Source organism: Carcharodon carcharias, chromosome 8 (assembly GCF_017639515.1).
Source record: "Carcharodon carcharias isolate sCarCar2 chromosome 8, sCarCar2.pri, whole genome shotgun sequence".
Classification (NCBI taxonomy): domain Eukaryota; kingdom Metazoa; phylum Chordata; class Chondrichthyes; order Lamniformes; family Lamnidae; genus Carcharodon; species Carcharodon carcharias.
In genome coordinates, this window is record NC_054474.1 from 43853403 (window position 1) to 43875446 (window position 22044).

Genomic DNA, 22044 nt, shown 5'->3' on the forward strand with positions numbered 1-22044 from the left:
TATTGTACTTGTCAACACATTCTGACACTATATGTAATGAAATTTTCCTTTCCCCTCTTTTACAGCTTTACCAATTGATAATATCTACAACACCCTGGGAAATGTTGGATCTAGTGCCACTCAAATGTATTCTGAACGTGCCAAACTCAGAGCAGAAATCGAAGGACCTGGAACTTTCACAATGTTTGCCCCCAGTAATGAAGCCTGGGCTGCTCTGCCTCAAGTATTCAATGCCATCTTTGCATTTTACTTTACTCTGAAGCACACTAAATCCTTATTGGCATGGTCGATATTGTCAGTTTGATCCCATGTATATAATTTACAAACTAACTCTTACAATTAGGAGCCCACATTTTCGAATACCCAGAATAGATTGAATAAAAATAGGCATATATATAAGATCTTTCACAATCTCAGGATGTCCCAATGCTCATTACGGCCAATGAAGCACTCTTGAAGAATACTCACTGTTGCAATGTTGGATGCAGCAGTCAACTTGTGCATAGCAAGGCCTCTCAAACAGCAGTGAAATAAATGAGTGGGCAGCTAGGACCTTCATTTAACATCTGATCCAGAAGCTGGCACCTCCAACAGTGCAGTCCTCCCTCAGCACTGCATTGAAGTGCTAGCCTATAAATTATGTGTTCAAATCTCTGGGGTAGGATTTGAACATGCAACCTTCTGACCCTGAGGCAAGAGTGACAAGTTGCTTCCAACAATGCTAATAAAAATGAAAGACAAATTCCATAAATGTAAAAGCTATAAAATAAGTTGCAGAAATTAAGTGAACCATTGAAATTATCAAAAAATGTATGAAATCGATTCTTCATATTTTCTTCATCACTTCTAATTTTCTCCCCTTACTTCACCTCTCCCAAATTCAGTATATCATATTAGGATAAGGCAGTCCAGTATATTACACAAGAGGCCATTGGGAATGTCCTTGCCTGACTAGTGTTAATAAGGTGGCAATGGCCTCAAAATGGGGTCAGTAGTCATACTGCCCTGTTAATACTAGTGATGTGGCCAGCTCCGCACATGCATTACTAATCAGGGGCCATGGGGTAGCAGTCATAGTGGGAACCCTAAAATTATTGCTTCACTTCTTAACCTGTGGAGGGTGAGGCCAAAGAAAATATGAAACGTTCTACTTTAACTGAAATGGGATTAAGCCAAGTGCTTACTTTTTATGGCTCTATTGTGTCTTTCTACTTGTGTGGCACATCACCACATCATGTGGAGCATTTGCCTATTGAGACATGACGTGTAAGAGGAAAATAAAGTAATCTGTTAATAGAATATCTAATAGTTGAATGATATTTTGCAGTTTGATCTAATTGCCTTTTTTCTTAAATGCAGGAAATTATTGATGCTCTTGTAAGCAATGTCAACATTGAGTTGCTCAACGCCCTACATTACCATATGATTGACAGGCGCATTCTCACAGATGAACTGAGGCATGGTGTGACATTGCCTTCAATGTACCAAGATTTAAATATATTCATACACCACTATCCCAATGGCGTAAGAAAAACTTATTCTTTGTAACTATTCTGTAAACATATTGCACCTGTCTTTTGTTCTTTTTCTTAATCTTCACCATTTTAAATGTTTTCAAAGACCAGTTCAAATATTGTACGTTTATATTCAACACAGATTGTTACAGTCAACTGCGCTCGAATAATGAAGGCAGACCATCTTGCAACTAATGGTGTTGTGCATGTCATTGACAAAGTCATCACAGCTTTTACAAATACCATTCAGGATACTCTTGAAGTTGATGATAACTTTCAACAGCTTAGAGTATGTATAAAAGGATTGTCACTTTAATTAAAATAGTAGGATTATTTTGTGAATGCAGTATTAAGTGTTTACCTGCTCATATTGTTGTTTCTAGGATTCTGTATTTAATACCTCCTCATCAGAGTGTTCAATTTTGCCACCAGTAGTTGATTTTTTACGTTACTTTTGCCCATAAAAGAAAAATAGTCATTAATTTTGGAGCCAATTCACCCAGGTAAAGCTTATTACAAAGAAACAACATAGTGAAGAGAGGCAATGCCACAAGACAATGTTCTTCAGACCACTTTATCTTGACCTGGGAATTCCAGAACTTCACTTAACTGTCTCCTTCTAGTGCAAATTAAGGTCATGGCAGGGAAATGAGATGGGCTAGGGATTTTCCATCACAGTTTCCCCGAGGTTTGGCCGATTCAAATGTAAGACTGCCTGAAGAAGCAAACATCAGTCCTAGTACTGATCAGCAATCGGAAAAAGTCCCAGGAAAGAATGCGGCCTTGCTTTTTTTCAGGAAGCCACTGAATGCCTCAGGCTGTACTGAGAGACCCTGCTTTTTTAAGACAATTGCAGCTGGCAACTATTTCCAATACTGCACAACATTAGGCCTGTAGCTGTTGTTGGCTTCCCATCCTTGGTTCTAGGTGAAGGCCTCTGGTGGGAGCATGCCTGAGTCTGAGACAAGTCTAGTCCATGCAAGTGATTTGATTCTGTAAATTTGGTGAGTTCAGGTCCGGTCGGCATGCAGCAATTCCCTTACTAATTCCCAGAAAAAGAGTGAATGAAGCAGGGAAAAACTCATCAATGGCATCATGATTGTCGATATAGTACAATATGTGTTAGGAATAACTTAAAGGGTAGTCTAGGTTTCCAACTTACAGAAACGCTCTTTTTTTGAGATTGATGGGATGCGTTGATTTCCATCTCATACTTGTAGAATTGAAGGGTTCCAAAGGAATATTTTCTCTACATTTTTTTAACAGTTTTATAGCACGCTAATACTTTCTCGGATTTGGGGCCAGTTAGCTCAGCTGGCTAGATGGCTATCGTGTGGTTCAGAAAAGAACCAACAGTGCAGGTTCAATTCCCATTCTGACTGAGGTAGACTTGTGGTACTGCATTATCATCCTGCCCTTGAGAGTGGAAGAAAATGGCAAACCACCACTGACAGAAAGTGGCCCGGGATAAAGCAGCATGAGCCAAGAACTTTAGGCAGAGCACATATGAATGAATACTTTCTCTATCAGATTAAAAGCATTGCAATTGGATATGTATTAGCATTGCTTCTAGGGAATTGTCATAAAACAATTGCCCAGATTCGCCTTGGGATTTAAATGAGATCCTTTCCAATGAATTTGTCTGAATTTCCAGTCATCAGGATGCCAGCAATTCTTCCTGGTTTCAAGTCTTATTTGCCTCAGTCAGTACCATCCTGATCAACCAGAGATTTCTGATTTCAAAATCCACTTTGGAATGTGAGCTGTAATTATATTGACATGAAGGGCACCCCTCAGTTCTGATGACATTCTTAGTTTTGTTCTCATCCACGGACAGGTTAGGATCCTATGCCAAATGATGCAAAAAGCAACCTCAATTCCCATCTATTATTTTCCAAAATAATCCATATAATCATTGAACCAAAAGAAAGTATTGTAAGATGTGAAGTGTCATCCCAATGGGTAGGAAGAAATTGGCATGCAGTTTGAAAGTTCATACAACTGTTATCTTTCTAACGCATTTTTTTCTATAAATTATTACATGCCTTATGGCTGAATCCACAAATGTGTACTGCCAATGGAAAGCCTTGACTGCTTTTTATCGGCAAGTCCCTCGGATGTAAAATCATGAGAAATGCTTCTGCACTTTCCTAGCATACTTCCAATGGGCAATATTTCACAGCATTAAAGTGCATTTATAAAATCAGTTTTAAGGTGTATAGTAATTCAGAAGAAATAAATTAAGCAGATAGTAGTTATTGAATTACAAACTGGTGCAGGTTATTTTGTTCAATATTGAAATTTCAGACATGGATTTCTTCCCTGTACTTATGCGCTATGTGTTATAGGCTGCGGTGGCTGCTGCGGGTCTTGAGGAAATGCTTAGCCAAGAAGGAGAGTACACACTCTTGGCTCCTACTGATGCTGCATTCAGCAAGATACCACCTGCCACTCTGAACAGAATCTTAGGAGATCCAGAGGCTTTGAAATGTAAGGTAGAACTAAACAATGCAATACAGCTGTTAATGCAAGTTAATCAGGTATCCAATATTCTGCTTACATCATAGTCTCACAATAATATTTACCGGACAGAAAAAGGCCATTCAGCCCAGTAGGTCCATGCTACTGTTTATGCTCCTTGCAAGCCTCCTCCCAACCTTCTTTATCTAGCTCCATCAGCATAATCTTTGTTATTTTCTCCAAGCTGCATTTATCTAGCTTCCCTTTAAATACATCTATGCTACCGGCAACAACCACTCCTTGTGGTAGCAAATTCCTTATTCTAACCAATCTCTAGATAAAAGTTTTCTCCTAAATTCCTTATTGGATTTATTCCTATCTTTTAATAAGTGTTCCTAGAAATGTTATACTAAACCTACATCGAACCTTGGTTAGACCACACTTTGAGTACTGCATGCAGTTCTTGTTGACATATTATAAATAGGACATAGAGGCACAGGAGAGGATGCAGAGAAGATTTACAAGGATATATCAGAAATGTGTGTGTATACATCTCAGGAAAGGATTGAGAGACTGCCTCTTTTTTTTCTTGAAAAAACAAGGCTAAGGGACGACCTAATCGAGATATTGAAAATTATGAAAGGTTTTGATAGAGTGGACTCAGAGAGAATGTTTCCTCTTGTGGGGATGAGCGTAACTAGAGGCCATCAATATAAGATAGTCACCAAGAAAATTAATAGGCAATTTAGAAGAAACTTGCTTACCCAAAGTGTGTTGAGAATATGGACCTCACTTGCATAGGAATTGATTGAAACAAGTAGGATAGATGAATTTAAGGGGAAGCTAGACAAACATATGAGGGAGAAGAGGATGTGTTACGATAATAGACTTAGATGAGAAAAGATGGGAGGAGGCTCAAATGGAGCACAAACACTGGCATGGGCTGAATGGTCTGTTTCTGTGCAGTATATCCTATGTACTCCTATGTAGTTCTGGTCTCCCTACAAGTGGAAACACCTTTTCTACATCTACTCTATCAAAGCTATTCATAATCTTAGCAATCTCTATCAGATCAGCTCTTAGACTTTTCTTTTCTCAAAAAAGAGCCAGAGCATGTCCAATTGTTCCTGACAAGTATATCCCCTCAGTTTTATTGCTACCATTCTAGTAAATATTTTCCTCACCTTCTCCAGTGCTCTTTAAACTTTTTGTTTAATAGAGACCAGCACTGTTCTTAGTCTAAAGGATTCATACAAGTTTAACATAACTTCTCTGCTTTTTAATTTTCTCCCTCTAAAAATGAAACCCAGCACTTTTTTATGGCCTTATCGATCTGCATCACTACTTCTGGTGATTTGTATATTTGCACTTCCATATCCTTTGCTCCTTTACGCATTTATTTTTCAAAAATATATGTGCTTCTTATTTAGTTTTCTACCTGAAGGCACAGTGCCATGATCTCCACCATGGGTAGGGAAAGGGGGCAGGTCCTGAATCCATCCCAGCTGGAACAGGGATCAAGCCCAGTGCCGATCCAGCTTGGCTGTCCGGCAAACTGAGCCAGCCGGTGCCCCCAAGGAGTCCGAGTTGCGATGGCAACACACACTTTTACTTGCATTTTATAATCCATGATGGTAGAGGCTCCAATACTTTTTCCATCACATTACTGATCAGGAATCTCTCCCATGCTTAACATCTGTCATTGACGTAAGTTGAAAGAATTTGCAAGTTGATACTCGACCTGTTTGTCTGCATTATGAATGCATCTTCCTTGGCCATCAGGTCCTGGAGTGGAACTTGAACCTGGAGCTGCTGACTCAGAGGCAGGAATGCTACTCATTGCACCACAAGATCTCTCTTCAACCTTCTTTTCCTTCATACTAAAATCTATCACCTCACACATACAAATATTGGAGTCCTTTTACCAGTTACATGCCCATTCTGCAAGTTTATTAATGTCTTCTTCTATTTTGTCACAGTCCTCCTCTGTATTAACTACACCTTCCCAATTTGATTGCATCTGCAGATTTTGAAAATTCTGAATCCATATCAGTTGTGTGAATGTTGAACTGCATTGATTCAGTGTAAAACATGACTTCCTAGCTTTTTCAGAGAAACTACCTTTATACCCTTCTCTCTGTTTTTTGTAATGTAGTCAGCTTGCCATCCATTCTGCGAGTTGTCACTAGACTTCACACGCTCTGACCTTAGTCATGAGTCCATGACCTTATCCATGTATACATTCTGTACATGTGAACATGGACAGTGAATGTTGGCAGTCTATTCAATAAGAAAAACATCACAACAAGTTCAATCCTGTTTTAATTTGTACCCTTACCTATGGGGACCACTGCAATGGACAATACAGCAGTTCCTCAGTTGTGGTAGCCCAGATTACGATTCAAGCCCCAGAGTGGAGATTGCATCAACAACCTTCTGACTCAGAGGCATGGGTGCTGCAACTGACATCTTAGGTTCTATTGTATACTTACTCTACTGAATTTTAATACATATATAAAAATCATACATTAATTAAAAAATGAATATTTGAGAATAAGGCATTTTATTAACTTAGCAACAAATGAGTGAAAATTCTGCCACTGCATTATTTCCACAGCTCTGCTGAATTATCATATTTTGAGAAAAATACAATGTGCAGAAGCCATCATCTCAGGCGCGCCCATGGAAACCTTGGAGGGCTCGTCATTGGAGGTAGGCTGTGATGGTAACAGCCTTACAATCAATGGCAAGAACATCATTACCAACAAGGACTTACTAACAACAAATGGGGTCATTCATACGATTGATGAACTATTGATCCCCGATTCTGGTAAGCAGCAGTCTGTGATATCATTGTTCCATCTCATCAACATTCAATATTGAAGGAATTTGCTGTAAGGATAAAGATGATCTCAATGTAACAAATATATATATACAGTTAGTGATATAACTGAAATCTTTAAGGATTATGGAAATCCACCAGCATTTGAATTGCTTTCTTAAATTTATATGCATTATGAATGAATATAATTTCTGTTATTCTTAGTATTAATAAAATTTGACTTCACTCTAGTTCAATACAATTTCAGTTCAAGAAGACAGTTCACCACCATCCTACATGGGGAAAATTAGGGATGAGCAATAAATGCTGGTCTTGCCAGAAATGCTTACAACATGAAAGAATGAAGTTTTAAAAATGGCCTGTTTCTCTGCTGTGACTTTTATGTAAACGTCTGATGTCTACTCTCATTTTTCAGTTAAAAAGCCTCAGCTTCCTCAGCCTCTTATCATAGTTAAAGGCTTTTAATCTATTTATTATTCTAGTGACCCACATTTGAACCTCTCCTAGGGCCTCTATCTCACCTAGGGGAATAAAATTAGATGCAATGATTTAAATGAGTCTCAACTAAGGATCTATAAAAGGAGAGTATCTTATGTTCTACCTGATAGGATGTATTTTTGGCACTAACACTTAATTGTTATTGCAATGACTTTATGTCACTGATCGAGAATTTCAGGAATTCATATACTATGACACTCAGATCCAGATTTTTGCTTCTGGGTCGGGTGCGCAGAGACAGGAGATTTTCCCAGCTCAGCGAACCCAGCCTCTAAAAACGTCTGCCTGAATTTCCAATTTTCAGTTCTGGAGTGGGGTGTGGGTGTGGGGTGGTGGGCTAGAATAGGAGTCAGGGCAGATGACCCAGGAAGTAGTGAGGGGAGGAGGCAGGCCTAGTGCAGGTTGGGCAACTCAAGTGCAGATAATAAAGCGGGCCCTCAGAAAAGCCAATTTGAGAAGTAGGCCATCAATGCTCAAGTTCCTATGCCTCGGAGGAGAAATCATTGACTTGTCAGGTGAGTGTCAAAGCTGTAAATACTATCCAACTGTTAGCTGACCCTGGAACAGAAGGCCCATCATGGGCTTTCCCTGTGGGAGAATTGCCATTGATACTGCCTATTCAAAGTGTACCCTGCTGAACCACTGAAAGCATAGAGTGAATTCTCAAGACACACCCATGGCGATGGCATCGCTTTGCCATCACTACCAGGTACAGATATTACGCAGTCATGTAGTTAGCTGCCAAGACTCAGTGGGTGGATGAATGATGAACAGTGCCATGCTCATTCTCCCATCCACTTGCCCTTGCCACCCATCTATCACCATGTGCCCACACTGTTGATCCTTGACAGCTACATACTGTCATGGTATAACAGTGTGACCAAGAGGGAGTAAACCAGTAGGGCTGTCAGTGGTCGCAGGGCACAACATGCTACCTTGGAGTTACAACCGCAACATACATGGCACCAAGCATGTGCACAGAGCCGATTTCTCCACCAAACCTTACCAGTAATCATTGATGATATGGTGAAATTGTTTAGTGCATGTAAGCACACAAAAATAAATGAGAGCATCATAATCTGAATGACTCATGACCCTTTTCGCCTTACATTTTTATTGCTAGAATGTCACACAGGAGAAGCACAAGGTGGGAGATGGGTCCAGTTGCCCCACACTTTTCTGACCAGGATCTTCACATTTAGTGGATGAGGTCCAGAAGAGGAGACCAGTTCTGTACCTTGCTGGCCACAGTAATGCCCTTGCAGCAGCCAAGAAGTCCTGGATTCAAATTGCGGCTGCAGTGAGCACAGCAGGAGACCATCAGCACCCATGGGTTCAGCGCAGGAAAAGATTCAATTACCTGTTCCGGCAGAGGTCCCAGTGAAGGACCATATTTGCATACTGCAGCTAAGGTGCGAGATATTGCACATACCTCTGCCTCAACATCGATGCTTGTATGAGTGAGCAGCTCATCTGGGTGCACGCAGACTGGTGTGAATGAGCACTGTGATACACAGACACAGTGAGAGAAATATCCCTCTATGGATTATATATCAAACTAAAATAAAATCATGTTATCGATGCAGTTGAAAAGGGCAAAGAATGCTAAGAAGATGGCCCGGACTGGGGTTGGGGGGTGAATTGCCAGTATCAGGTGATGAAGAGGGGTGTTGAGATTGCCTTGGCACATGGTGGCAATGCTATCAGTTCACTAAGCACAAGGAAACGTTGGCAAGAGAGGGAGTGCAAACATGTGGTTGCATCAGAAGGGCAGTGTGAGCAGAGTTAAGGCAATGGCATGCATCAGAGTGTGCTTTCACTAAGAGAAAAGCTAAACCTAATTTAGTCCTTCTGTATCACACACAGGTCCCAGCTCTGCCTGGTCACCACCACTATTGGTACCCTGCACCCCCACCAACGCCCCACCCCCACCAATTCCCCTGGCCAAACTACCCCTTAGGCATCAAGAGGAGGAAGAGATGTCAGAGGAGGCAGTGTCACATCTGACTAGCCCACACCCCACCAACTCAGATACAAGCACTTCGGAGGGATGGATCTCGCATGTAGAGTTGATGGCACAGGGTGAAAGTCACTGCACCAGAGTGCAGGAGAAGGTGTCAGAATCACAGATGTTTGTGCACAATCCCCCTTGGAAAAAGGTGGAAAGTCACAAGCATGTTCCAGCGGGCAGGAACATGGACCCTATGGAATCACCTTTTGGGGCACAGTCTTCAGATAAACAGCTGCAGATGTGTGGACATCTGGCAGAATTCCCCGAGGCAGTGGGAGCTCTTGGACTGCGAGTGGAGGAGTCCATTGCCACATTGTCAAGGTGGCTCAGCCTCAGGAGATCTGAACCTGAGAGATTGGCCAATCTCATGGCGTGACACATGTGGCAGCACTTGTCGTGGATGCAACAGTAGCAAGGAAAGGGTGCAAGCCTCCCACAATAGCCTGGATCAGTCTGCTCAAGAGTATGAGCACTAACATCCACGGAGTATATGAGGGGCTACATATCTTTAACAGAACAGTCTCACTGTTAGCACAGTATTTGCTGGATTGGACAACTGCTGCACACCAGCAGCCAGTCTTATCAACCCCATCTGGAAGCCAACCCAGGGCTGTGCAGGTCACTGAGGAGTGTGAAGGTACCAAGAGCTCCTCAGCACCCTCACCTTCCTCTCCCTCCCCAGTCCCTCCACCAGAATTCTTGTCAGCTTCACATGTGCCAGTGACCATGGCTTCCTATGCAGAGATGCAAAGGCTGCAGTCTGAAGGAGATTCCCTGCGGGTGCCTACATGATGAGGCCAGCCACCATGCTCCTCATTGCCTTGAGAAGTGAAGTGAGAAGCCCAAGAAGTGAGCAGCCTGCCTCCTCCTCCTCAGAGGCAACACTACAGGAACTTTGTAGTAGTGTGAGAGAGCAAAAGGCACTGCCTTGCCTAGAGGACTAATGGGTTCACCATGGTTACACTTTTCACATTTTATATAGCACATTTGAGGTCTTCTTGAATATATTTACTTATGCTTGTACATGACTCAGTGTGTGTTTGTACATTAGAGAGCTTAAAAGGATGGTAACATGAAGACAGTTCTTACCAGTAATAATGAGGGCAGCACGCTGAGGTTCAACAGCAAGATAAGCTCATCAGCTGATTTTGAAACTTCAGAAGGCTTCTTCCTTCTCTGCTGTATCCCATAAGATTTCAGTATTCAAAGGCTCAAACACTGAGATGTCCCTTGTATTGTATCTTTTGTTGTCTTCCCAAGTTTGACTTTAAGGGAGACTCAATGATCAGACTCCATGAACAGATGCAGGTGCATCTCAGGCATAAATGCTGGTGCGAGGCATTCATCCGCACTGCAGTGTTACACATTGGCTGAGGCATAGGCATAGCAGCTCGAGAGGCCATGTATCATGCAGATCATATTGGTCGTCTGCTGTGCTCACTACTTTGGCTGTGTTTGCATTCAGGTGTCACAGGATGTGCTTTGTGTGATAAGCTGAGGAATATGGAAGTCAGGAATGCTGCATGTGGCACCCACATCAGAAACTGGACCATCGGCTGGAATGGAGGATGTGCAAGTTCTTTCGAAGTGCTGTTATTGCACAGTTGTGGGCTCCTCATGTGCGAGATCCCTTATCTGCATGTATGCTACAACATACAGTCCTATCAGCATCTATAGGGTTTTAATTCTGACGTAGTGTCACTCTCAGCATTGTGGGCATAGCTTCATTATGGGCAATTTGTCGGCAAGAGGCCCTCATTCACAGTCAGTGCTGTTCAGGTGAAGGGTGCCAGATTGTGAATGACTTATTACGATGTTTGTTTGCAATATGATCAGGCCCATGGATATGATGTTGAGGGTTTTGGCCATATGAATGCAACTAAGGCCAACTCATTGATGTTGATTCCCTCTCTTCTGGGGGATGGGCAGACCCTTGAGTAGTAGTGGAGTCAATATACAAGGTTCTTTAGATGGAAGTATGTCACCAGGGACTGGTTGATGGGGAATTGTGATATGGGAGGATCTTATGAGAATTTACTTTGCACAAGGACCCATCTGACAATGATCCCTTCTGCACAGAGTAAGCCCTGGCTACATGACTAGGCCTCCCAGCTGCTTTGCCATTGGTGGTCTCCTCATCCTCATCTGTTTTGGAATCTTCTGAATGAACAGGGGCTTCCTCCTCTTCCTCCTCATCTTCCTCATCCTCCTACTCAGAGTTTGGCACTCTGCCCATGGCGTGATTGTCATCCTTTTCTAGGCCCCTCCACTGTTAAATGCTGTGCAGCATGCAGCATACCACTTCTATTCTTGATACCCTTGCTAAGGCATACTGAAGAGCTCCACCTAAACAATTGAGGCACATGAAGCGCATCTTCGGTGGTACCCCTGGTGATGACATGGCTGCTATTATAGTTGTACTCTGCCTCTGTTTGTGGACTTCTAGAAGGGGTCATCAGCAAAGTTCTTAATGGGAGCCCTTGTCCCCTAGGAGCAACTACGAACCATATTGGTAGCTGAAGTAGATGAGAGAGTTGGGAACTCCTTAGTATGAAGGAGTCGTTGCAACTGCACGTAGGAAGATCTTGTGGTGGTCACAAACCACCTGGACATCGATTGAGTGGGAGGACTTCTAATTGACAAAAGTGTCTGCATTTTGAGTTGAGGCCTTTATGGCAACATGGGTGCAATCAATAACACCCCACACCTGAGGGAAGCCTGCTGATTGGGCAAAGGCCATGGCTCTCTGGGTGTGAGATGCCAAATCTCTAGGGAAATTAATGTGATCTCCCACACAAGCAAACAAAGCATTAGTTACATTCATATTGTTGCCGTGTGCTCTGATTGGAATATACCAGACAGGTCTCCTGATGAGCCCTGTAAAGACAATGAGGCATAGAAGATGAGATTGACTATTGTTATTTATGTATTGCTCCTTGTTTCTTAATGATGCACACAGGCTGTCGACATTGTAGTTGAGCTAACTTTATTGATAACGCACTTTCCTAACATGAGCACATATCTGCAGTATCTGAACTCCATCAAAACAGGCTCCAACATGTGCGATCTGACCTTCAACCTCCTAGTCAGGTGACCCCATATCTACATAAATGTGGGAGGTATGATTGGGAAATTTACACAAAATTGGCCGTATAGTTGATAGCGAAGAGGATAGCTGTTGTCTCCAGAAAGATATCAATGGTTTGGTTGAGTGGACAGAAAAGTGGCAAATGGAATTCAATCCGAAAAAGTGTGAGAAAATGCATTTGAAGAGGGCAAACAAAGCAAGGGAACACTCAATAAATGGGACGATATTGAGAGGGGTTGAGGAAGTGAGAGACCTTGGAGTGCATGTCCACAGGTCCCTGAAGGTGGCAGAACAGGTGGAATTTTGTGTACAGTTCTGGCCATCAAATTACAGGAAGGACATAATTACTCTGGAGAGAGTACAGAGAAGATTTAAAAGAATGCTGCCAGGACTTGAAAATTGCAGCTATGAGGAAAGATTGGATAAGGCTAGGGTTGGTTTCCTTAGACAGAGGAGGCTGAGATGTAACCTAATTGAGATGTACAAAATTGTGAGGGGCTTAGATAGGGGAGATAGTAAAGACCTGTTTCCCTTAGCTGAGGGGTCAGTTACAGGGGGCATAGATTAAGGTGATTGGTAGGATTAGAGGAGACATGAAGAAAAACTTTTTCACCCAGAGGGTGGAGGGCATCTGGTTCTCTGCAGTGTTGAGATAGGATGTCCTAGGTCTGTACGCCTTCCCACATGACAGTATTTGGTTACCCTGCCTCTCCTCCTTTTCTCCCTGGAGCGCAGGCAGCAGCCTCTTCTTCCTGACCGTTGCCCCCCCTCTGGTGATTGGCTTCTATGGCCTCTTTGTGGTAGGGTGTCATGCCCATCTTCTATCCTTCTTCACTATATCCATTGTGGCAAAAATATGGGTGACAGACTAACTCCCCAAAAGAGCTTGGGAATTGCCATATAAAATGAGGGCGCTGATTCTTGACTAGCAGAAGGTTGGGGTGGGGATGAGGTGCAAAAGCAGGAAGCAAAAATTGCTTGAACTTACTTAATTTAGAGACTATATAAACTTGCCGGAAAGACAGTTTTTCATCGCCTCTGTCCCAGTAAGATTGTTCTCCCCAGAGGTCTAAGTACAGCATTGCAATATGCTGTAGTATCCAATCCCCTAGATTTTTTTTATTCATTGATGGGGTGTGGACATTAAAAGGCACAGTTGTGAAAAAAATGCACTTGATTTAGAAAAATCTTTTCATCTTAAACATATGATGCTAAATATTTTGTTGACTTTCTTCTAGGGTTGCTCCAAAAGATTTATTTATTTTGACTGTTTTACAGCTAAGACCCTTCTAGAGTTGACTGAAAAGCCTGGTGTTACCAAGATTGGTGACCTCTTCAAACAAGCTGGTCTGACCTCCCATTTAGAAGGAAAAGAATCTTTAACGCTACTTGCTCCTCAGGATGTGGCACTCACAGGTAAGGGGGTCTGTTCGTTGTTTATCTTTGGGAAAAAAAAATCAATTTGACCATGTCCTTTTCTTTTAAAGACATTCAGCCAAGCATAGTCTTCAATGAAACAATACAAAATGCTAAATGGCTCAGTGCAGTTAGACAGTGCTGTTCTTGATTTAAGGATCAAAATAACCCTGTTTTGTAGTACATGAGGAAGTAATTTTCGGATTTCACAAACAGGAACATTTGTTAATTAATCTAATAATTCCAAGTAAACAAAAACTAGAAGATCTAGCAAAAATCAAACATTTCCCATCTGTATTAATCTGTATCAGTGACTATAATTTTCATCAGTTGATCAGTGAATTTATATTGCTTATTCAGTTTTTGCAATAGCTAAGTTTCTGGTGGTATATTACTCAGAACAGATGACAGGGGAGCTGCATAACACATTTCAAACATTGTAACTGAACTCGGAGTTTCTACTTTTGTTGTGATGATCTTTGAGATAAATACGCATATACCATGGAGTGAAAGATAGATATTAATGGGTATCCTTTGTGTTAACGAAACATTAATTACTGAAAAGTGTGTATATAAAGTAGAATAAAATTAATCAGATAGATATACTGGCAGAGAGTTAAAACATTTTAAAATTAATTTGATCAGAATGAAACATCCCAGTTCAAACTGAGTTACTGAAGCACATCCCATGTCTATAAGGCACAAGTCAGGTTTTGGAATACTCTCTGCTTGCCTGGCTGAGTGAAACTCCAACAACACGCAAGAGGCTTGACACCATCCAGGACAAAGCAGCCCGTTTAATCAACACCACATCCACCACCTTAAACATTCACTTCTTCCACCATCAGCACACAGTGGCAGATGTACGTACCATTCACAAGAGGTACTGCAGCAGCTCACCAAGCCTCCTTTGGCAGCACCAAAACCATGATCCCTGCCACCTAAAAGAACAAGGGCAGCAGGTGCATGAGAACACCATACTTCCAAATTCCCTCCATATTCTACATCACCCTGACTTGGAACTATACTGCTGTTCCTTCCGTGTGGCTGGGTGAAAATCCTGAATCCTCTATCCTAACCTCATTGTAAGTGTACCAATACCACATGGATTGCACCATAGCTCACTACCACCTTCTCAACAGCAATTAGGGATGGGTAACAAATGCAGGCCTTGATAGTGTTGGCCACATCCCAATAACAAATCAAAAAATGTCCAAGCCTCATTTGTATGGATCTGTTAAGCTGCTTGTTGCACCAAAGAGGGACTCTGAAGATAAAGGGGTGATCAGCTGGCTCCTACTAGATGCGGGTGGAATGGGTGAAATGGCTTTGGGCTAATTTTTGAATGATCCTATGGTCCCTTTCAGGACTGCTGGTCAATTCACTCAATAATGGACTGGTATAAATGGACAGAGCATGAATAGCACATAATTTACCAATTATGCATCAAAATCTCTATTGGCATACCATTGGATCCTGGTTTATACATCAAAATAGACTTCCCACCTGTAACAAGTGGGCATGCCAGCTTCACAAATTAAGTACTTACCAAATGGTAGTAGCCAGAGGGCCAGTGTAAACAGGGCAGTAAGTGATCTGAAATCACTGCAGGCTGTTAAATCCCATTTAATAATAGGTGGCACAGCTAAAATTGCAACTGCAGTGCTGGTGTGAAGCATAACACAGTTATGGTGTGAATGCACTGTAATTGGATTCTTCTGTTGGGTAATTATTTGATAAAAGGCACAAAGAATAAAAGTGCTCTTGTAATAGCTAGAGTATTCTAATGGCTGGAAAGAACATCTTTTATGGCCATTGTTTATATTAACCAAGGTTCAGTTCCTAGTGGAGATAACTTATTTACCACTTTAATGATTAGTAATAATATAGAATTTGTCTAAGTATACTCTGCCTTTTATATCTTAGACACTCAAGAACATTATTTAACCCAAAAAGAATTGTTCTCAAGTTTTTACTATACTACTATGTTTCAGCAGCTCTGTCTATCTCTGTTCAACAAAGAATCTATTTGCACCACTTATTTCTTAGTTTAATAAATTCTTTGACACTTTAAACTTTTAATACTAGCCCTCCATTTCTGTGTAGCTTGGTGCCTGAAATCCAATGCTACAGGCTCTCCTCTATGTGAAAAGAATGTGCAACGCTGCAGGATTGTGAAGAAAGCCTTTACTTATTTGTTTATTAGTTGCATAGGAATAAAGTCAGCTTCTCAAACAGGCTCAACATAAACATTTTTTAAGTGAAATACTTTTTCTTACGAGTGCTCTGCTGTGTTTTATCCAGAGTTGTCACCAGTTATAAATGAAGATCTGAGGAACCTACTGCTAAGCCACATTGTGAAAGATCAGCTCTCCTCCAAATATCTGTACCATGGGCAGACTCTTGAAACCTTGAGTGGAAAAAAACTGAGGGTCTTTGTGTACCGTAATGTATGTGTATTTTCAGTATTTTAAATTTTTATATACATTACTGTGCAGAAGAACAATAATTGGAGGCACTTGTATCAAGGACAGATACCTAACACATTTGAGTTTGGTGGCGAGTCCAAGAATTTATTGTAAACGCCAGAAACAATTTGAAACTAGTACTAAAATGTAAATAATTTGAATGAATATGAAGTCGGTTTTGGTTGAACAAATAACAGACTCCATTGGAGCATGACACATCTGATGTTTATTGTCATGATTGACATTTATACACACACTGAAGGGTACATATTTCTATAAAGATTTGTAAAATCATTATTTATTAAATACATTTGTGTACGAGATGAAAATGTCAGCTCTGTGTTTGGGGTTTGTAAGCAGTCTCGTATATTAATCATTAAACTTAATGATATTGAGTATTTTGCAGTATTGCACTCACCAGTATGGCCTGGTCCCACTAAGCTGCCAACCCAACAACTTCCCACAGAGCATAACATTTTATTTCAATGCACAATGGCATTTGTACAAGTGCTTGCAAACACACTGATGGAATGAGAGACCAGAAATAAAATGGTTTTATTTAATCTTTAGAATGAAATTCATAACCTTTTCTCCCAACACATGTGTGGTAATGATCCAAAGTTCAATATGATTTAAGTATAGCCATATGTTCAAGATAGGACATTTGGAGAGTAGGAACTGAAGTCTAAGGTATAAAGAGTATAAAGTTTGGATTAAGATAATGTCTTCTGACCTGTCAAATTCTCTGCTCTCTTTAAGGCTTTATGTGTTGAAAACTCATGTATTGCTGCACATGACAGAAGAGGGAGATATGGTTCAATGATGATAATGGACAAGATACTGACTCCTCCTGTTGGAACAATTATGGACATTCTAAAAGCTGATGATCGCTTCAGGTATGGAGTAAGATAAAACTGAATGGTTATTTCCCACAGCAATAAGTGAGCAACTGGGCTTGAGTAATTTCTGCATAGTAAAAGTCTTAATGAAAAATACAATAAGGTGTTTAAGGAATCCTGTAGTGATGCAGTTCATATAGCAAAAACACACTGGCCACCAAGTAGTAGGATGTATCTCATGTCTATCCATAATTCCGGAATAGCGTGTTACTAATTTGAGCCATGCAATTGACAAAGGGATGGAAAATCAAGGAGTGAGCCATTCCAACAAACATTCTTCATCTTGGTCAGTCTTGGTACTGATGGAAATTTGGCCTTGGATAAGCTGGTCATTCTCTCAATTGGGGTAATGTATGGCATAGAGAAAGAGAGAGAGGAAAAGGTGGAAAGGAAACACTTAAAAATGAAAAAAATTGTGTTTTGTGTTGCTGATCCCAATAGTGAATTCAATAAACTCCATTGAGAAAATCAAACTGATCATTAGAGTATTTTGCTTTTTGATTGTTGCAGTATGTTGGTGGGGGCCATCCAGACGGCAGGGCTGACTGAAACTCTCAACAGACCTGGCGTATTCACAGTCTTTGCACCAACCAATGAAGCTATCCTCGCTCTACCTAACAGGGAACAGAACAGAATGATTGGTAAAAGCTACAGCATCCTCTTCTCACTGTCAATATATCTGAAATATTGTAGCATACTACTTAACTCTGTTTATAAGATTCCATTGTGCAAATGATCAGTTAGTTTACCTGTTGGCAGAAATAGGAATTTGTAAGCCACTTAACATATACAAGCTTTTTGAAGTAGGTGCATTCAGACCTTTTCACCAGTAACTTCACCACTAGATTCAGCAGCCTGAATATGTATAATTTCTCTGCCCGGCATTTACCATTTTTCTTCTATCTAAACTTATTCCTGAATAACAGGGAATAATTTGTTGAAAAAGATATATTGCAATTTTAGAAATTGATAATGCACTAAAGATTAACCATTTCCCTGAACTTCTGTTTTACAGTCTGTCTATTCGCCCTTGTAATGATGGCTCTTTTTTGCGCAAGGCTAAAGCTGTCTTCTACTTCTCATTTCAGTGTTTTTGAGTAATGGTTCTGACCAAAATATTATTTATTATCCTAGAATGCTATGCTAGTTAATTTAATCACTTGAAGTTAAACCAGGCCCTTAGTGCCTTGGGTGTGTTTATATTCTGTTCTGCTGATGAAGTGCACTCTCTACTGATGCCCTCCCTCCCCAACTATATTATCCTACATGATTTGGAGGACTGAACATTAAAGCCCAAAAATTTAATGCTTGATTAACTTTCTCACTGGATGTATTTGAGCTGTCAGGAAAGTATTCCTTCACAGTCAGTTTGTCAGTGACAAGAAACTTAGCCCCAAGATGCATAAGTTTGAAGAACGGCTGCTTTTTTCTGTTAAATTTCAAACAGTTGACTACTCATCCTTGTTTATCTAATTGTTAATGTATTGTGTGTTCACTTATAGCTAAATGCATGAAAAGAACCATGAGTGATAAGTGCCAAGTAACATTCACATCATATAAGTGGAAGGCAATAATTTTCTCCAATAAGAAATAGTTTAATCACCTTTCCTTTATAGTCAATGGTATTACCAATAGATTATCTCCATGCTTGTGGCTAATCTGATGAAGCTGAGACGCAGTATTGTAGCAAAGAAAATGGAGAAAAGGTATGGTGCAATAATACAACCTTGACCCCAGTCTTCACTGAGATAGAGTCTGTGAAGATTACATTGATGAGGATCACAGCTTGCAGGTCATTGTGGAGTAGGTGGAGAATGGTGACAAATTCCTGAGAGCAGCCAAATTTGAAGAAGATACTCCATAAGCCTTCACAGTTGACAGAGTCAGAGGCTTTCACTAATCATTCAAAATCAGCTCCGCTGGGTGAGACATGTAGTTTGTGTGTCTGACACTAGACTCGCAAAGCAAGTGTTCTACTTAAAATTCAGTCACAGCAGGAAACTCCAGGAAGGACAGTGGAAATGCTTTAAGGATGTCCTCAAAGCATCCTTCAAGTGGAAAAACATTCCCTCTGACTCGTGGAAGTCCCTAGCTTGTGACTGACCAAAATGGAGAAGATTTATTTGGGAAAGCACAGAACATATTGAGACACTTCGTCGGGAGCATGCAGAGGTGAAGGTGAGGCATCAGAAAGAGCACACAAATCTCCAAACATTTCATCTGCCCAATCCTTCAAGCATCATCTGCCCCAGAACCAGCAGAGTCTGCAGACTAATAAGTCCAGTGCACAGTCATCTCAGAACCTATTGAGCCAGACTGGAAGCAAGTCATTCTCAATCCCGAAGTGGGTATAATGATTGGCAAGTCTCCCATCACAAACATCCGAGGTGTCAGCATTGATCAGACGCTCAACTGGAAAGACCACATAAATGTCATAGCTATTATATTAAATCAGAGGCGAATGGTTTGCTCTTGTCACTACCTCCAAGTAACAGGTCAGAAATAAACTGGAATGCTTTCCACTTCCACGGATGGGTTCAGCTGCAACAATATTCAAAAAGTTCTAATTTAACAAGGACTTGATCAATCCACTTGATTAACACTTCACCTATTAATCTAAACATCCATTACAGCCACAGTAGGTCTGTGTTAGATGGGATAGTGACAGTGTGTACTATTTACAGCAACACTTCTGATACCCAAGACCTCCAGCACCCAGAAGGACAAGGACAGCCGATACATGGGAACACCATCACCTCCAAGTCATGCACTATGATGACTTGAACATATTCAGGGTCAAAATTCTGGAGCTCTCTACTGAATAACAATGCAGTTCAAGAAGAATATCCACTTTTACCTTCTCACAGGCAACTAGGCAATAGTGCAATAAATCGCAGGCTTGCAACCAATGCCCACATCCTGAGAATATTTTTTAAAAAAAATCTGACACCAAAAGACAGAGTTTTACTTTTAAAGGAGATAACTATTCTACAATGAGCTGTCAGAGTATAACCAGGCACTGTAGAACATACCAGAACAGATTAACAAAAGAATATTTTAAATTTCTTTTAACGTCATTTAATTTGAATTTGCACCAATGTCATAACAACATTCAACAGTGCCAGTGAAATTCACCAGGTTTTCTTCACACTGTGTAACTTATAAATATTTCTTCTATACTCATAACAAAAGGATTTACACTTGAGGATCAATTGTCATCTTAATTCAACTAAATATATATATCCTTTTAAAAGCTGTGCAAATAGATGAACTGTCGCTTTTGAATTTGAAGTAACAATTCTTCGCAACTGATCTCTGCTCATTAAAATAAACATTTATTGGTTGAGCAAAACCAATTATTACTTCCTTAGCAAAGGTTCACAATTTGTTGAAATTTTTAGTTTCTTCACCTCTTCTCCTTTCCCATCAGGTGATCCCAGTTTGCTGAAGTACCACATCGCTGAACAAATCTTGGTTAGTGGTGGTGCTGCCAGCCAGATTGTGCTATTGAAATCCCTGCAAGGTGCTAAACTGGAAGTGGGAACAGTTAAGTACTCAGCTTCTTACCATTGAATTCTGTCATTCCTTCACTTTGGTTGATACTCTGATTAGACAAAATTATCATGTGATCTCTTTCAGAAAAGACAAGTTATCCATGTAAATAAAGTCCCAGTTATAGATTCCGACCTGATGGCAACTAATGGTGTGATCCATGCTATTAACAAGGTCTTGCAGCCCTCTGGTAAGGAGCAGTTTGCATATACTGACAAAACTTCACAACACATGATGTTATATAATGAAAGAACTGTATACAGTACAATTGCAGTGCTTTGTGTTATAGGTTAAGCTGGATAGCTAAGTGACATGAGAAAAATTGAAAACCTTTCTACTTAGGTTTGTTTTATTATTGTCCTCTTTCTAGCTTTCTCCAGCCAAGATAACAGAGATTTTTTCTTTATTCTTTCATGGGATATGGGTGTTGCTGGTAAGGCCAGCATTTGTTGCCCATCCCTAATTGTCCTTGATCTGAGTGGCTTGCTCAGCCATTTCTGGGGGAATTAAGGGTCAATCAGATTGCTAAGGGTCTGGAGTCATATGTAGGCCAGACCCATGCAAGGACAGCAGATTTCCTCCCCTGAAGGACATTAGTGAACCACATGGGTTTTTAAAATTTACAATTTTATAACAATTAATGATAGTCATTATACTGAGACTAGCTTTCAATTCCGTACTTTATTAACTGAATTTAAATTCCACCAGCTGCTATGGGTGGAATTGAACCCATGTCCCCAGAGAATTAATCTGGGCCTCTGGGGTTACTAGTCTAGTGACATTGCCACCATGCCGCTGTCTTCCCCCAAGATGGTAAGCTTCCAGGCCTTTGTCAGTAATATTTTTCAGCTGAAACAAATCAAAACAATATGGTCAGGATTTTGACCTCAGCGTGCGGGTGAGCGCTCAACACACTGGAGCGTAAATAAAAGCACACGATGATGTCAGGCAAGCGACCTGACATCATCATGCATTTGCGCGATATTTCGGTCAACAGGTGCATGCAAAAGTCGGCAGCACACCCACCGACAATTAAGAGGCCTGTTAAGGCCATTAAAGTTTGAATTAGTGGGCATTTCTCACTGCCTGTCTAATGTTACAGTTGGTGGGTGGGCGAATCTGCCAGGCGGCCTTTGCATTTTTGAGAAAACCTCATCCAAGGGTGGGATGAGGTTTCCGAGCTTAATTTAAAAAAAAGACAAAAATGTGTGGGCATAATTTTCAACATCCGTATGTTGAGGTGACTCATTCTGACAAGTGGACCTTGTTTTTGGATTTTACATTGTCTTTATTGAT

General features: G+C 40.8%; 1 protein-coding gene across 1 annotated transcript in view; it reads left to right on the plus strand.

Annotated features, from left to right (window-relative positions):
• tgfbi (transforming growth factor, beta-induced) overlaps positions 1-22044 on the plus strand; it is a 48977-nt gene that overhangs the window by 21323 nt on the left and 5610 nt on the right. The window contains exons 4-14 of the mRNA XM_041194231.1: positions 66-223; positions 1360-1524; positions 1657-1803; positions 3863-4004; positions 6592-6804; positions 13692-13829; positions 16134-16279; positions 17057-17193; positions 17707-17837; positions 20627-20742; positions 20836-20938. Coding sequence (XP_041050165.1) covers positions 66-223; positions 1360-1524; positions 1657-1803; positions 3863-4004; positions 6592-6804; positions 13692-13829; positions 16134-16279; positions 17057-17193; positions 17707-17837; positions 20627-20742; positions 20836-20938 — 1596 coding nt within the window. The remainder of the gene's footprint in view (positions 1-65; positions 224-1359; positions 1525-1656; positions 1804-3862; positions 4005-6591; positions 6805-13691; positions 13830-16133; positions 16280-17056; positions 17194-17706; positions 17838-20626; positions 20743-20835; positions 20939-22044) is intronic.